Genomic DNA, 14,850 nt, shown 5'->3' with positions numbered 1-14,850 from the left:
TTTGTTTTTGGGGTGACGTAACTTCCGGTTGCAGTTTCTCCAAAGCGACCTGGGATCAGATCTCCCAGAGAAGCTCCCCGGTTTGAGCGCTGTGTGACAGACTTCCAGTCAGTCGATGTTTGCAGCGCTTAATAACGGCGATTGCACTTGATACATGTATATCGGAATGACTAAGACGGAAATAATTATTATGTTAAACCAGCACGCCTGCATAACTGAATTTAGATCTAGTGATTAGGGCCTTAATGGTTTAAACTGAAGGAACAGTTGAAGGGTTCATTTCTGAATATTTTCTTAGAAAACCCAGGTATCCTTATGAGTATGATGATGGAGATGATAAAAGGTTTGCATGGGATCTCCATACAGAAAAACACTGTTGGTTTTATTGATGAGGAAACACCTACATTCACATTAATACTAATGTCGTATTAATGTGAAAGAGGAAGCACGAGAGGCTTTCACAGATGAACAATGACAAAGTGGTTAGGAGCCTTTTACTCTCTGCACAGCACAACCTTGAGAAAATGACTTAAAGAGGTCAAGAGAAGTGCACCAAAAGAACATGAGAGAGTCTGCCTGCAGTAAATACACTGAATGTCTCAAACATTTTTTTCTCAAAGGTTATGCCCTATGGTTAGAGACCAACCCATCTGAGCCCACACGCTACACCTCGCACAAACACACGCACCCAATGAGTGACATCATTTTTTCCTATAAATATATAGCCTGTCAACCACAAAAGGGAAAGAAATGACATGTGTGTGTGCTGTGTTTGTGAACATGTTTATCTGTGACTTGGTCTTTGCATATCTGCATCTACTTTATGGTTACATGCGCAGGTGTATGCATGTGTGGTTATTGATACATTTTGTTGTCCTGATCTCATCTACATTGGCCTGTGTGCCTATGAGAGAGAGTAAGATGAAAATGTCAGACAACAATCTGATACCAGTGATGCAGGTGAAGTATACACTTGAACATCTGCATGGGTGAAATGAAATAGGAGGTTTGGCGTGTCACCCCAATCTAAAAATAGAGCAGTATAAAGAAAGTCGCCTGCTTAGGTAATTGTAAAGACCTTTTCACAATGGATAGCTCATATTGCAACTGGCAGTTTGACAAAAAAAAGCAGCTTTAATTGACAAGAGGGGGAATCATCCATATTAGGAGGGGGAAGTGGAAAGATTTATTATCTCGTGTACAAAGTTTCACCTTTGCCTAATAGTGTGCGTCTGTATCTGCGCGTGCGTGTGTGCCTCTAAGTGGGTGGTGGTTTCCCCTCTAAAATTCCACTTCCTGCGTTTTGATGTCTTGGTGGCACATCTACATGTCAAAATAAACAACTGCACACATACACACATGTAACACATGCATAGAGGTAAACAGACACAAACATGCTCACTTTACAGGGCCGCACAGGTGACAGAGAGGGAACTCTTCGTTTGCATCACTCAAATGTTTCTAGGACACTCTAAAACCAAATGCAGAAAAGAGCACATCATATGTAATGGAAATGGAAAATATTGCACAAGTGAAAAAAATACAAAATTGCAATAGTGTTTGCAGACTTTTATCCTCCATTGTCCTTGTTTAGTATAACCTCTTGCCGTAACAAAAACACAAACCTGGTAAACAAAACACAACAAAAAGAGTGTGATACCAAATAAACGTTTTGTTATTGTTTCGTTAAGTCTTTCTTGTCTATGTTTATGTCGTCAGTTTTAGCGATTATTGAAATGTCGTTCGTGCAGCAACAAGGCTGAGGTGTGATTTTCACACCTCTACACAGGATCTGAACATTTGTTTCCTTTGAATGTCTTTTACGCACACTCTGGTCAAATCTGTGCTGCCGATGTGGCCACAGCATTCACGGGAAGCATAATCAATGAGTCAGTGGCGTTCGAGTGTTGGCCTGATTAGATGGATTAAACAGATGGATGGACAGATTGTTAGAAGAATGAGCGGATCAGTGGATGGGTGCTTTGTTTAAAAGATTTAGAAATTATATATTTGGACGAACAATAAACGTTATTGTTTGCATCCATCATATTTACTCTGTAACCGAATTATATTAAATTCTAAGAGATGCACAAAATGGTTGTTGGCAAGTGGATTGCAATGGTATCTATGGAATCAAGTGAAAGCAAGGATTGCAAATATATTAACAACAGCATGCAAATCTGAAAACAGATTAAACCTGGTGTAATTGTAGAAGACCAAGCTTATGTGGGTGAGGGGTGAAGTCCATCGCAAAAGTTGGCAATGGGTATGAGGTAATGCTTTACATAATTTGCCAAGGGCACAAGGCATCATTGGAAGAGTCTCTCACAGGAACTCACCCTCGGGGAAAATGCAAAACCTACACCTTTGGCAGTCTTTGACAGGTGGTCCAAACAGCTAAAGTCAATAAAGAAACACGTGTAAGGTCCTTAAAGTAGCAAATTGTGAAATTATAAGGCAATGATTACGAAACTAGATTAGTGTAATAGAGATTTGTGCAATCAAAAAACCTGTTACATTTGATTGACTATTTCCATACAGTATGCATTCATTAAGCAAGCAGGTGTAATAGAATATTATTTAAAAAACGTTCCTGAATAATGATTGCTGGATTTCAATGTACAGCAGAACAGTGTAAACGTAGAAATCCTTTGCATGTTTATATACATCCATTATCAATTAGTCAACATGTAGGTTTATTTAACCACGTAACCATTCAGGATCACATTCACTATTTGACTAGGGATCAGCCCTTCGCCCAATGCAGGCCTTTACATGCACATAGACACACAGACAATTCACAATACCTATGTTTGGCCTTCCCAACACTGGATCTGAAAGCCTGGGGTGGTATCTCATGCCCAGGGGCCATCATTAAAAATCATTCAAATGAGCCAACCTGTGCACACAATGCTTTGCAAGAGGGGGCGACCATCACAATACCTGCCCTTAACCTGTCCAATCGCGCCCATGCAAATGTCCTCAGCATGGAGTCAATGGGTCTCAGGCTTCCTGCTAAAACTACTATAGGTGAATTTGCATATGCTCCCTTCCTTCAATTTGGTTTCAAATGACAAGATGAAGTTTTTAATATTACCCTCGAGGGAAAAGACGCATGTGGGGCTTGTGCAGAAAAAAAGCAAAAGACACATGCTTACAGATATATGCACAAATTAGACAAGTGGAGGCTGAATTCCATTTATACAGTTGTTCATATGAAGTATGACTTGGTTGGACTCTGAGACTGTTTATTACTGATGTTAGTTATTTTTTATCTCTTTTACAGGCCCCCCTTTCTTTCCATGTGGGGTATGTTGTATTGCAATCTTGTACGATAAGTGCAATATAATTAAAATATGATTTGAATAGATTTGAAATAGCACCTACTCAAGGCAAAAATTACTGAACAATGTGTGTGTACACAGGTGAGTACAGGCAAATATGCAATATATATTTTATCACAGGTCTACAGTTAAATGTAGTGGCACTTATAGTTAGTAGTTGTATGTTTTTAGTGTGGCATGTTGCTTCCAACCCAGTTCAATACATCAATACATTGTATGAATAATAATACACACAATACAATCTAAGAAATATCCTCCATGCTGTGGACTATACTTCATTTAATCCATGTCCATTCAAGTAAATCTTGATATTCCCTGTCCACAGCCGTAGTGCTTCACTTCACTGAGCACTGTCCAGCCTGTAGCATCAAATAGTAAAATGTGCAGTCCATGGCTATGTGTGTATGAGTGTGTGTAGCCCTTTATCAGGCCACTATTATGATGACTGCCCTGGGACAATAGGCTAGTCTGGGGTGATGGTAATTACAAGTGACCAGGACAATACGGTCGCGTATGGAGGAACTAATACAATGAGAAGACACATTTATACAAATAGAGCATCAAACCCCCCCCCCCACCCTGCAATGAATGGCTGAGCGAGGACAGTCCAGGGAGGATGGAGAACTCAACCAAAACAAGATAATCATAAAAAAAAAAAAAAAAAAAAAAAAAAAGTGGCAAGCATTAACACAGAATCATTTATAAAATTGAACTAATAAAGAAGTATGATATTACTCATAAAAACAGGCTCAACTTGTTCCTAATTTATAACTTTGAGTAAATGCAAAGATAAAATGAGCAAGCTGCCGTTTAGGAAACTTAAGAGGAACAACTCAGATAACCTTAATATATATATATCCTGTGTGCTTTAAAGGACATTGTTCTTTATGTGCAATAAATCTGCGCAAAAAGTTGAAGTGCCACTCCTCTGCATTATTTCAACTTTCTCTGACTGACCGAACACAAAAGCTCATTTTTTATCTCCGGATGACAAAACCAAGATCTAACATGTTTTTTTTGGTATAATCACTGAGAAACATCTGTATTTGCAACAAGTAAGCACAAGCACAGAAAACATTGAAACTTCACTTTCCACGCATGGCAAAAAAAAAAAAAAAAACCCGCAATTGTTTAGGTCGTCCAGATATATTAGTTTCCTTCTCCTTTTTCCCCAGAAGAGAAGTAACTCAAGAGTATTGTTGACAAAAAGCATTTAGCGCGGACGGCCAGGCGAAACGCGCCTTTGACAAGTCCACTGAGAAGTGCTGTGGTGCATTCAAGAACACCTCGTAAATTTCTACGCAGCGATGCAATAAAGAGGTCCCAATGTAACCCTTTAAGTATGATATGGAGGTCGGTGTTAAGCCACCAGCGCTCAACCAACCCACTATTTTCATGTGTGGTGTATTATCCAGCCACACTTTGATCATGGCATTTATATCATGAAACAAAATGCTCTAAATCTCGCTTTTTAGTTGACTAAACTGTGCTTTTTCCCCCTCCCCCCAGCAAGAAAAGATAAAGATTTATTTGTTTTCTGGACATATATATTCCTGTACTTTAAATTGCTTTCTTAGATAAAAAACTTTTTTTTTTACTTTTAATGCGTTTGTTCAAACAGTGATGGCCAAACGTAGGACGGTCCGTGAAGTAACACACACACTGGGCATGCGCAGTCGGCCGCGTTCAGGAGCGCCAAATTTACCGGGATGCGAAGAAAGGGGAGGAGCTGTAGTAAAGGCTTGCTATAGTTTAAATTAATGTCAACCTGCCTCTCCGCCGGGAGAACAAGTCCAGCTCGGATAGCGAAAGTACGTGCTCTGCGCAACCTGCGAGCCGCTCCACAGACAGTAACAATGACGCGACGGCCGAGAAACAGGTGAGCTCAAACGCACCATTCCTCTTCATGCATCACCTTTAACTTGTGCGTGGTTTAACTCACAAACATGCTGGGGGGGTTTTTTTATACGCATGGACATTTTCTGTAGGATCTGAAATGAATGTTAAAGGTGCATCTTATTGACAGAGTATATATGTTTTATTATTCATTATTTCTTTTCTTGGTTTAAGCTGGGGGGTTTTGTGTGTGTGTGTGTGTGTGTGTGTGCGCTTGGCTGTTGCGCGCTCATGACAGGTGGTGGTCATCTGGCATGTGCGCTCCTCGCTCCGCTGTCAGTGGAGAAAGAGAGAGAGAGATAGAGAGTGAGAGAGAAAGGGGTCTCTCTCACTCTCTCTCTCACACACACACACACACACACACAAACGCTGTGCGCAACATTGTTTCTAATAGGAGTTTATAATGAATAGAAAAATCAAACACAATGCAGCATGGCGTCTAAATAACTATGTATGAAAAAAAAAAAAAAAAAACAGTCAATGAATGTGTTGCAACAAGTGTTAAGTTTTAAAAATATTATATGTATTTTATTGCCTAACCCTCCATATCATACTTAAAGGGTTACATTGGGACCCCCAGAGATACCCTGTTATGAACTGTCCTCTGGGTCCGGTGACCATCAGCCCACACATACACCAAGCTTTATTATCGCATCTATATTGGCGCTAATACACCAGCATAGATGCCAATAATAAAATGTTTATTTTCAGCCTTCTGCCTTTGTGAAACTTGCGCGGACCCTAAATGCATCATCTCCCTTAATTAAGCGAGGGGCGCTCACTGTTATTTTGGAAACTGCGCTTTCGCTGCGTCCGCTATGTGCACTTGTCTCGGGGACTCATAGCAGCTTTATACACTTCTTGTTGATGGGCATTGATCGGGAACCATTTCCACCCGTGAAGTAGCTGCGGTTACTTCCACTGAGCTTGCGTGTCAAGTCTGTTTCAGTGCGGGTTATTGGTTTATTCTCATGGTTAAACACAGATAAACAGTAGAAAGTGCGAGTTGACTTCACAACCAAGACGATCTTGATTAAGATGAGAGCAGTGCTTATCGTTACACTGTTTTCATGGTGCAGTTTTCACATGATTCATCACTCTCTATATGAGTGGAGGCACTCACTGGTGTGTGTTCACTGGTGTCTTGTGTTTTTGCTTGGTTGTGCACATGAAGTTCCCTGACATGTTATTTCTTTCTATGATGTCATATTTGCTTATTTATTTATTTAAAGAAAAAAATAGGATGTTTTCATTGTTAAAATAGAAAAAATTGGCCGTTTCATATGTTTGCCTTATGAAGTAAAACATAAAATGACTGGTCATTGCTGTTAATCAGGTAGTCACGCATTGGGTGATATGGACAAAAAAAAAAAAAGGAAGATAATCCACTGTTAATATCCTCTTGTACAACACACACACACACACACACACACACACACACACACACACACACACACACACACACACACACACACACACACACACACACCTCAGTGGGGTTCCTGTTCACCTGTTGCTCTGTATGACACCAAAGTACCCTACCTAGCTTCCACGTTGTCCATGCTCTACATTCTGATTGGTTAACCAATTCTGTGTGTGTGTGTGTGTGTGTGTGTGTGTGTGTGTGTGTGTGTGTGTGTGTGTGTGTGTGTGTGTGTGTGTGTGTGACTGTGCTGTACAATGCCACTGCAGGTCTGAACAAGCCAGGGTCACGAAATTATGATCGCATAGCCAATCCCAGTATCTGTGGAAACCAAAAACATTAGAACCTGTTCATCCATCTCCCCCCCCTTCCTCCCTCCCACGGGCTGTTCTTCTCTCTCTCGTTCTCTCTCCCCTTGTGGGTGTCTTGGCTAAAAGCCTGCACCCAAACCTTCAAGAATGACTGGTTCTGTCTGTGTTGACACCTGATGAGTTAGAGAGTGGGCTGAGTTCTTTATATGCTCTGTAAAGAGATGATTAGGGAGTAGTTTGGAAATAGACAGGTTCTTATTGTGCTATTATTTACCTTTCTATTATCTTACACTATAACTTTTCACAAAGCCTCCGCCTCTTTTTTAAATTTCTCTTTCTGTCTCTCTCTTTGTGTGTCTGCAGTGTTTACAGTAGTGAGGAGGATGAGGAGGAGTCCGAGATGTATGACCACGATTATGATGGATCAATGGTCAAGGCAGGGAAACGGCACCTTGGCAAAACCCGCTGGACACGAGAAGAGGTACACACACACACACAAACACCAACAACAATTCAAAACCCACTGTGCAATGCAAACAACACAGCTGAGCTCACATGTTGGATAGAAATTGCTTCAGGAGAGAACACATCCCGGGAGCCTGAGAACCTTTCTTTTTATAGTTGTCTGGTCTAACCACATTCACCAAGTTAAATTGCTGGGGGCGATGTACATAGCAGCGACATGTGTCTCACAATTAGTGTTGTCTCTTTTTCTCAGGATGAGAAGTTAAAGAAACTCGTTGAACTTCATGGATCAGAAGACTGGAAACAGATTGCAAACTTACTCACTGTAAGTACGGAGCCCTGTGCGCACACAAATGCATGCAAACTCGTGCAAAAATAACCTCCCGTAGTATCAGGAAGGATGATTACTTATCCCCTGCTCTCTGACCTACCAGAATCGTACAGATGTGCAGTGTCAGCACAGGTGGCAGAAGGTTCTCAACCCAGAGCTCATCAAAGGGCCTTGGACCAAAGAGGAGGACCAGAGGGTAAGAAAACAGTCTTTAAGAACAATTTAAAATTCACACAGGACTTTTATGGTGAAACCGCATTCATTGTTGCACACTAGAACCTTCACATACTGTTGCAGAATGACTTAATATTGGAGCAACATAGTTTGATACCACTCACAGGAAACAGGCAGTATGTATAATCCAGGGCTTAAGAAAAAACAGCTATTCTGTACCAACCTCTTGGCTGCTGTTGCACAGTTTTTGCCGTTACCCAACGAGTTAACATGCTCCGTTTCTTAAAAGCCTGTGAAGTATTTTTTGAACTAGTCCATAGGAGTTATATTTCCAACCAGATGCCACTGTAATGATTAGCAGAGTGGCTAACGTTCCACTGGAAACTCCCTCACTGCTCACCAGCAGGTGTTCTCAATCACCTCTAAAGTTGAAAGATAAAGAAAGAGGGAAGGAGGGAGGAGGAGCATTCACTGTCACAATGTTCAAGTGTCTGAGATTTTTCTGGTTAACTAACAATAGTTTTTTATTGTCATTTTCTCTCCTATCTATTCTCCTCATACACCTTTTTTTTTTACTGTGTTATTTTTCTTCTTCTGTACCCCTTTACTTCTCCCTCTCCTCCCTGTTATTGCTCCTTCCTCTTTTCTCATGCCCCTTCACTACCATTTACTTCTCTATCCTTTTCAACGCTCTTCCTCCTCACCTCTTGTCTTTCCTCTTTCTCCCTCCCCCTCCCCCCTCCACCTCCCACACACACAAACAAACACTCCCAGGTGATTGAGCTGGTCCAGAAGTATGGAGCCAAGCGCTGGTCGGTGATCGCCAAGCACCTGAAGGGGCGTATCGGCAAGCAGTGCCGCGAGCGCTGGCACAACCACCTGAACCCAGAGGTGAAGAAGACGTCGTGGACCGAGGAGGAGGACCGAATTATCTACCAGGCACACGAGAAGCTGGGCAACCGCTGGGCCGAGATCGCTAAGCTGCTCCCTGGCAGGTAAAGGCAGATTATATGTAGAAGAGAGAAAACAATCGAAAACGAGAAGCTAGATGAATCACTGAACCCTTGTTGGTTGACTGTGCAATGTTGCGGTTGAGACAGTGAAAATGGCGGGGAGGACACTGAAGGAAGAATGAAAAGAGAAGAAACAGAAGAGAATAGGGATGAAGTGAGCACACGTAACATAAAAGAAGATAAAGGCGTGAATATAGAAAGTATTTCTGTCGTTTTGAAAGAGACAAATACAGAATGATTGGGAGGAAAAAGGATTAAAGACAAAGACAGGACAGGGTGTTCTTCTAGAGAAAGGCCTAGAATCAAAAGACTAAGACGAAGAGAATGAGTGAAAAAAGACACTGTAGTTGATGATGATTGTAATTGCTCCGTTCCTATAACCTTATCAGTTTTGTGTGTGTGTGTGTGTGTGTGTGTGTGTGTGTGTGTGTGTGTGTGTGTGTGTGTGTGTGTTTATCTGTGGCAGCCTCTGTGTGCTCCTGTATTGATAATGCTATCAAAGTACCACTAGAGGTCCAGGATGTCTCGGGTTATGTATGCTCGTGGGCGTGCAGATGTGTGTTTTGTAATCACCTACCTGCAAGCTAATACGTGCTATCCATGACATCCAGGACCGACAACGCCATCAAGAACCACTGGAACTCCACCATGAGGAGAAAGGTGGAGCAGGAGGGCTATCTACAGAGCGCCGCAAAGAACGGCAACTCCATCGGCCATGGCTACAAGACCAACAATCACATCATGAGTTTCTCTCACCACTCGCCCAGTCACGCGCAGCTGCCTCCCTTGTCGCCAATCAACTACGCCTACATCTCCGACACACACAGAGTGAGTGGGCTTTTCCAAACGAACACGGACATTTAGGATGCCGGCAGGAAAACGAAATAATTCAGATTATGTAGCTGCAGGTGATTAATTTATTCTATGTTTCTGATTGGCTTAACAGGTGCCGTTCCCCATGGCATGGCATTTGAACATCCTTAACATGCCCCATCATGGAACCGCTGCTATACAGGTAAAAACGGCGAGTTTAACCCAGTACAAATCGATCACTATAGTGAGGCAACAGGAGGGATTGTGAGACGAGAAGATGAACTGTCACTGAACTCTGCCTCCTGCTCTCTTTTTTTTTTCTCTCTCAGAGACACTATAGTGAGGAGGACCCTGAGAAGGAGCAGAGGGTGAAAGAGATCGAACTGCTGCTCATGTCAACAGAAGATGAGCTGAGAGGCCAGCCATCACTACCAGTGAGTTGCGTGTGAATCTGCATTAGCCCCGGGTGGGGGTTAGCTATTAAAGTGTGACAGCACAATTTATGTGCATGTGTATTTGACCCTGGCTTTAAGGAAGGTGGTTGGATGTGTGTGCTCGTGTGCGGAGGAAACATCTGGGGGGGCTGTGATGAAATAGGACCTAATCTCCCTTCTAGTGCGCGTGCATGACCCCTTGTGCAACTTTCTACCCAACACTTCTTTACATAAAAGTTCCCTTTCTTCTTCTCTTTTTCTTATTTGTTCAATTTTTAACACCTCTTCCCTTAATCTCAGGCTTTCTAACTCGTACATGTCTGACATGTTTTTTGACATTGTTTTTTTTTACACTACTGTGCTCACATTTTCAGATGATTATACTTTGATTATTCTTATTAAATATATCCTTTTCTCCCACAGATGAATTTGTCCTATCCGAGCTGGGCCAGCCAGAGGTCTTTGACCAACAGCTCCGAGGGTGTAATGTTATCGCCTCATCACCAGGCAGCCGCCCCCGCCCTTCCTCTGGACCAGAGCTGCCTACCTGAGGAGAGCGCCTCTGCAGCACGCGCCCACAGCAATACCGGCAGCAACATTCACGCCAACAGCCACAGCCACAGCCACAGCCACCACGGCAGGCCGACGTTCTCAAATGCCATGCCGGAGTTCATGGAATGTGTCATTGATTCAGTAAGTATCTGCATTTAGTTCGTCCTTGGGCTACAAGTTCAGACATGATCGTGTCGAGATGAAAAAAAAAAAAAAAAAGTTGCTTAGCAAGTTGCAACATAGACTTTACCAAGTAGTGGGCTTTGACCCATATTTTCACACCCTTCTAGAGCCTCTCCTCAGTGGATGAGGCCGCTACCAGTGAGCTCTTGGAGAGGAGTGTTCTCAGAACAGACAGGGTCTTTCCCAATCAGGGCCCAAGAACTGCTCACGGAGCACGGGCTGGTTTCATCTGCTCAACTCCCAAACCTTCAGCAGTCAGAAACCTTCCCTTTTCACCCTCACAGGTAGTTAAAGTAGCTGCTAGTGTGATCAGAATCCATCCAATCACCAACCTGCATCCTCAACAACCTCAGCAACCAATCATTCAGAATTAGCGTCTCCGCTTTTTTTTTTTCCCATCTTCATTTTTTTTTTTATTTCAATCATTTCAACCTCTCTTTTGAAGCACCGGCCATCTTTTTCACCCCATTTCTGTTGTTCAGACCAAGTTTTCTCTGTGATCTGCTAGATTGTTACTGCTTTAAAATAAACCTAGCATGCTACTTTGGTTGATTGGTTTTCTTCCTTTTGTTTCACAGTTTCTCAACCAGTCAATGAGCCCAGAACACTCAGACAACGACAGTTTACCAATGAGCTCGCCTGTGGACTTAAAGCCTCTGATCAACCACACTATCATTCACCAGAAAGAGGATGAAATGTAAGTGGCTCTATCTCAAATGTATCTAATTATGCAACTAAACAGAATTGTAGTAAAAGACGCTTAACGAATAATTGTCTCTCTTTATCGCTCTCAGGTTCAGGACTCCAAACATTCGTCGTTCGATCATGGAGTCTTCTCCTTGTACACCCACACCTTTCAGGTCATCCCTGGCCATGCAGGAGGCCAAGTATGGACCTGTCAAACTACTGGTGAGAAAAAGACTTTAAAAAGAGAAGTCTAGAACCTGTCTTCTTACCTTCTGTTGGGCTTGCTTTAGTGTCCTCATGTCTCACTGGTGATTTGTGCCTATTCCAGGACTCCCCTTTGGATCAGCAGATGGTCAAATCCATCAAACAGGAGCCGATGGAGTGTGCAATTGAGCAGCCTCCTCTGAAGAAGATAAAACAAGAGGTAATTTATACTGAACATAAGCAACAACACATATAGACAGAGGCAGGAGGTAGCCATGGATAGTAAGAATGAATAAATTGAAGCCATGATTTATCATTGTGTGCACAAGCCTTCCCAATGAAGCATGAAGGGCCTTTTACTAACAATAATCCCTTGATAACTCATCCCCAAATAACAGCAAAGCTTAAGTAAAGAGCTATCTATAACCAAGCTGTGCCTTAAGCAGGTGGCGGTTGCGATGAATGACTTGGCCTTGTGCGTTACCAAAATAAATACCAATAATTATTACATTTTTGCGCAGGACTTAATCACAAAGTGGTAACGTTTTATTTGAATTGAGGTAACTAATTATATCGTGCATACAAATGAGTAAAACCTGGCCTGGATATGTGTATTTTTGTCTCCATGGGATGTAATTTCAGTTTGCAGTTGAGGTAGCAAATGTGGACAACTCCCGCTTGGTCAACTTGAATAATTGGAGCTCACTGTTGTCAAGGGAGATTATCAATAAAGTTTGAGGCTACTGTTTGTTCCCTAAATTTGCACGACTCTTGATACTAACCATGATGCGTTCTGGTTCCTAGGTGGAGTCCCCATGTGAGAGGAGCCCGTGTATGCAGTGGGAAGGACAAGACCTTCACACGCAACTCTTCTCCCCAAACGGCCCCGCACAGGAAGTACCTGTAAGTTCACTTTTGACCTAACAGTTAACATAATATGACGCTATTCTTGATTCCTCACAGATATCTTCAAACCTTAATTTTGAAGTTCTGTTGTTAAGATGTGTTGTTTTTTTTACATTTTTCATACAGGACCTGCTTACTAGCTCAATATTGAGTGAAGATGGGCACAAAAACTACCACCTCCCTCGCAGAGGAATGGGCAGCCCGATACAGGTGTGTGTATTACCCTCTAGGTTTTCATTAAGTGAAGTTTTTAAAGTATGTAGTGATTGTTCTGTAACCATCAAAACTCATCATCCTCTTCCTCTCGCCAACAGCAGCTCAGTTCCTGGGAGCAGGTGACCTGTGGGAAAACAGAGGAGCACGTCTTGGCCTCGGAGCAGAGCCACAAGTACATCAACACTTATCCTACAAGGACACTGGTCATGTAGACAAGAGACACACGTTGAACTGGAAAGATCAACAATCCCTGCGCTGGACGCAGCGCTGCGGATTACATATTTGTTGTGGTACAACAGTTGGGAGAGGCTCTATGCCATTAGTGTTTTCACACTTACACTTGTTGGATTTCAACCAACCAAAGACTAAACAAGTTTTTTTTTTTTTTTTTTTTTAATACTTCTGCATAGAATTTGCTATGGGTTCTATTGTACATCCAATTACGTTTGGTCTCGTCATTATGTTATTATCAATGTTGTATTATAAATGGGAAACGGTGGATATATAATTTGCATTGGGCTGTATTGTTAATTCCGAATTTTTGATATTAATATAAAGAACAAGTTGATTAATTTATTTCTTTTGTTTTCATAATGCTAATGTTTTTTTTAATTGGCCAATGGATCAGTGTTGTAAGTTAAGTATTTAAGCCCTGTTAGCATTATCATAAATCCAAAGGCATTTTAATGAATTTAAAACTGACCTCTTTATTTCAGTCATGAAACGTTTCTTTATTATTTTTACTTTTTTTAAACAGGCTACAATGTGTCTACTGTTTATTTCAAGTGTTTGGTCTGTGCCACCTCATGTTAACACTTAACTACTGAGCAAGAACAGCTGCGTCTGTTCTTACATCATTATTTAACAATGAATGATCATGTTTTACACGACAGAAGGGGCCAGCCTTATTAGTATTACCTGACTACCACATTGGCACCTTTATTTCATATAAATTGAGTTTTCATTTCAACTTTTGATTTATTTTTGGCCTTCACAGTATCCTGTATGGGGAAACATTCAATGAACAAAAGTTATATTTGTTAACACTTTAAGTATATATATTTATACATAAAAAAAAAGACAATCTTTAATGAGCTTATATGTTTGAAACCATGAGCTTTACCCAGTAAGAGTAAGACCAAGCTGCACTTGAATCTTATATTCTCCATAAAACGCGAGAGTACTAAACACTGAACACTGCTACAGACAAATCCCGATCGAAACTTTTGTATGGTTTTTGTTTTTAACCATTTCTTTGAATCGTTTTTGTATTTTTGTATAACGCTTGTTTTCTTACTAAGACTGCAGTAGCCCATGTCAAACACTTCGCAGACAATCTTTTTATATGCCTTGTTTTGATACTAGCTTTGAGCAAAAATGATTTTTATAAAAGCATTTATACATGCCAAGTTTTCATGTTTTTATACTTTTCTATACTGCCTAGTAAATAAAGTGTGTTGTTTTTATTACAGCCTTGCATTCCGTGTCATTTTGGGGAAATTATTTGAAAGAAAATAACACAATAAGAGGTAACAGTGATAGCAATTCAAAAGCGGTTCCTCAAAGACAATAAACATTTCAATACATTAGTAGTGTAAATATGCTTTTACCAGTCAATAATTTAGAACAAATAGCCTGCAGTTGTTGTAAACAGGACTGTGAAGGCACTCCGTTGTCTAGAGTAGTTGTTTAAAGTGAATCAACAATTTGCTCTCTGGTGTTCATGCAAATTTTTGCGAGGGCTATTGTAATCAAATACTCCGACCTAATCTCCCATACACACACACACACACACACACACACACACACACACACACACACACACACACACACACACACACACACACACACACACACACACACACACACACACAATCCTGTTGAAACAAAGGTTTGCT

The 14,850-nt window shown here is 41.3% G+C and overlaps 1 protein-coding gene across 2 annotated transcripts; it reads left to right on the top strand.

Annotated features, from left to right (window-relative positions):
• Window positions 1-5,117: 5,117 nt before the first annotated feature.
• Window positions 5,118-14,379, top strand: myb (v-myb avian myeloblastosis viral oncogene homolog). Of its 2 annotated transcripts, none has more exons than XM_054618332.1 (15): window positions 5,118-5,223; window positions 7,338-7,455; window positions 7,693-7,764; window positions 7,874-7,966; window positions 8,719-8,939; window positions 9,569-9,785; window positions 9,904-9,972; window positions 10,100-10,204; window positions 10,628-10,897; window positions 11,518-11,636; window positions 11,734-11,848; window positions 11,955-12,050; window positions 12,635-12,733; window positions 12,863-12,946; window positions 13,054-14,379. In XM_054618332.1, exons 1-15 carry the CDS (start codon window positions 5,201-5,203, stop codon window positions 13,162-13,164), a joined length of 1,812 nt encoding a protein of 603 aa, XP_054474307.1. In that variant the 5' UTR covers window positions 5,118-5,200; the 3' UTR covers window positions 13,165-14,379. The 2 variants fall into 2 exon arrangements, with proteins under 2 accessions (XP_054474307.1, XP_054474306.1); XM_054618331.1 differs by having other exon boundaries at window positions 13,051-14,379.
• The last annotated feature ends 471 nt before the right edge of the window (window positions 14,380-14,850 follow it).

Source organism: Anoplopoma fimbria, chromosome 18 (assembly GCF_027596085.1).
Source record: "Anoplopoma fimbria isolate UVic2021 breed Golden Eagle Sablefish chromosome 18, Afim_UVic_2022, whole genome shotgun sequence".
Lineage (NCBI taxonomy): Eukaryota > Metazoa > Chordata > Actinopteri > Perciformes > Anoplopomatidae > Anoplopoma > Anoplopoma fimbria.
Note: the sequence above shows the minus strand (reverse complement) of the source record. Positions and strands in the feature narration are given on the sequence as shown.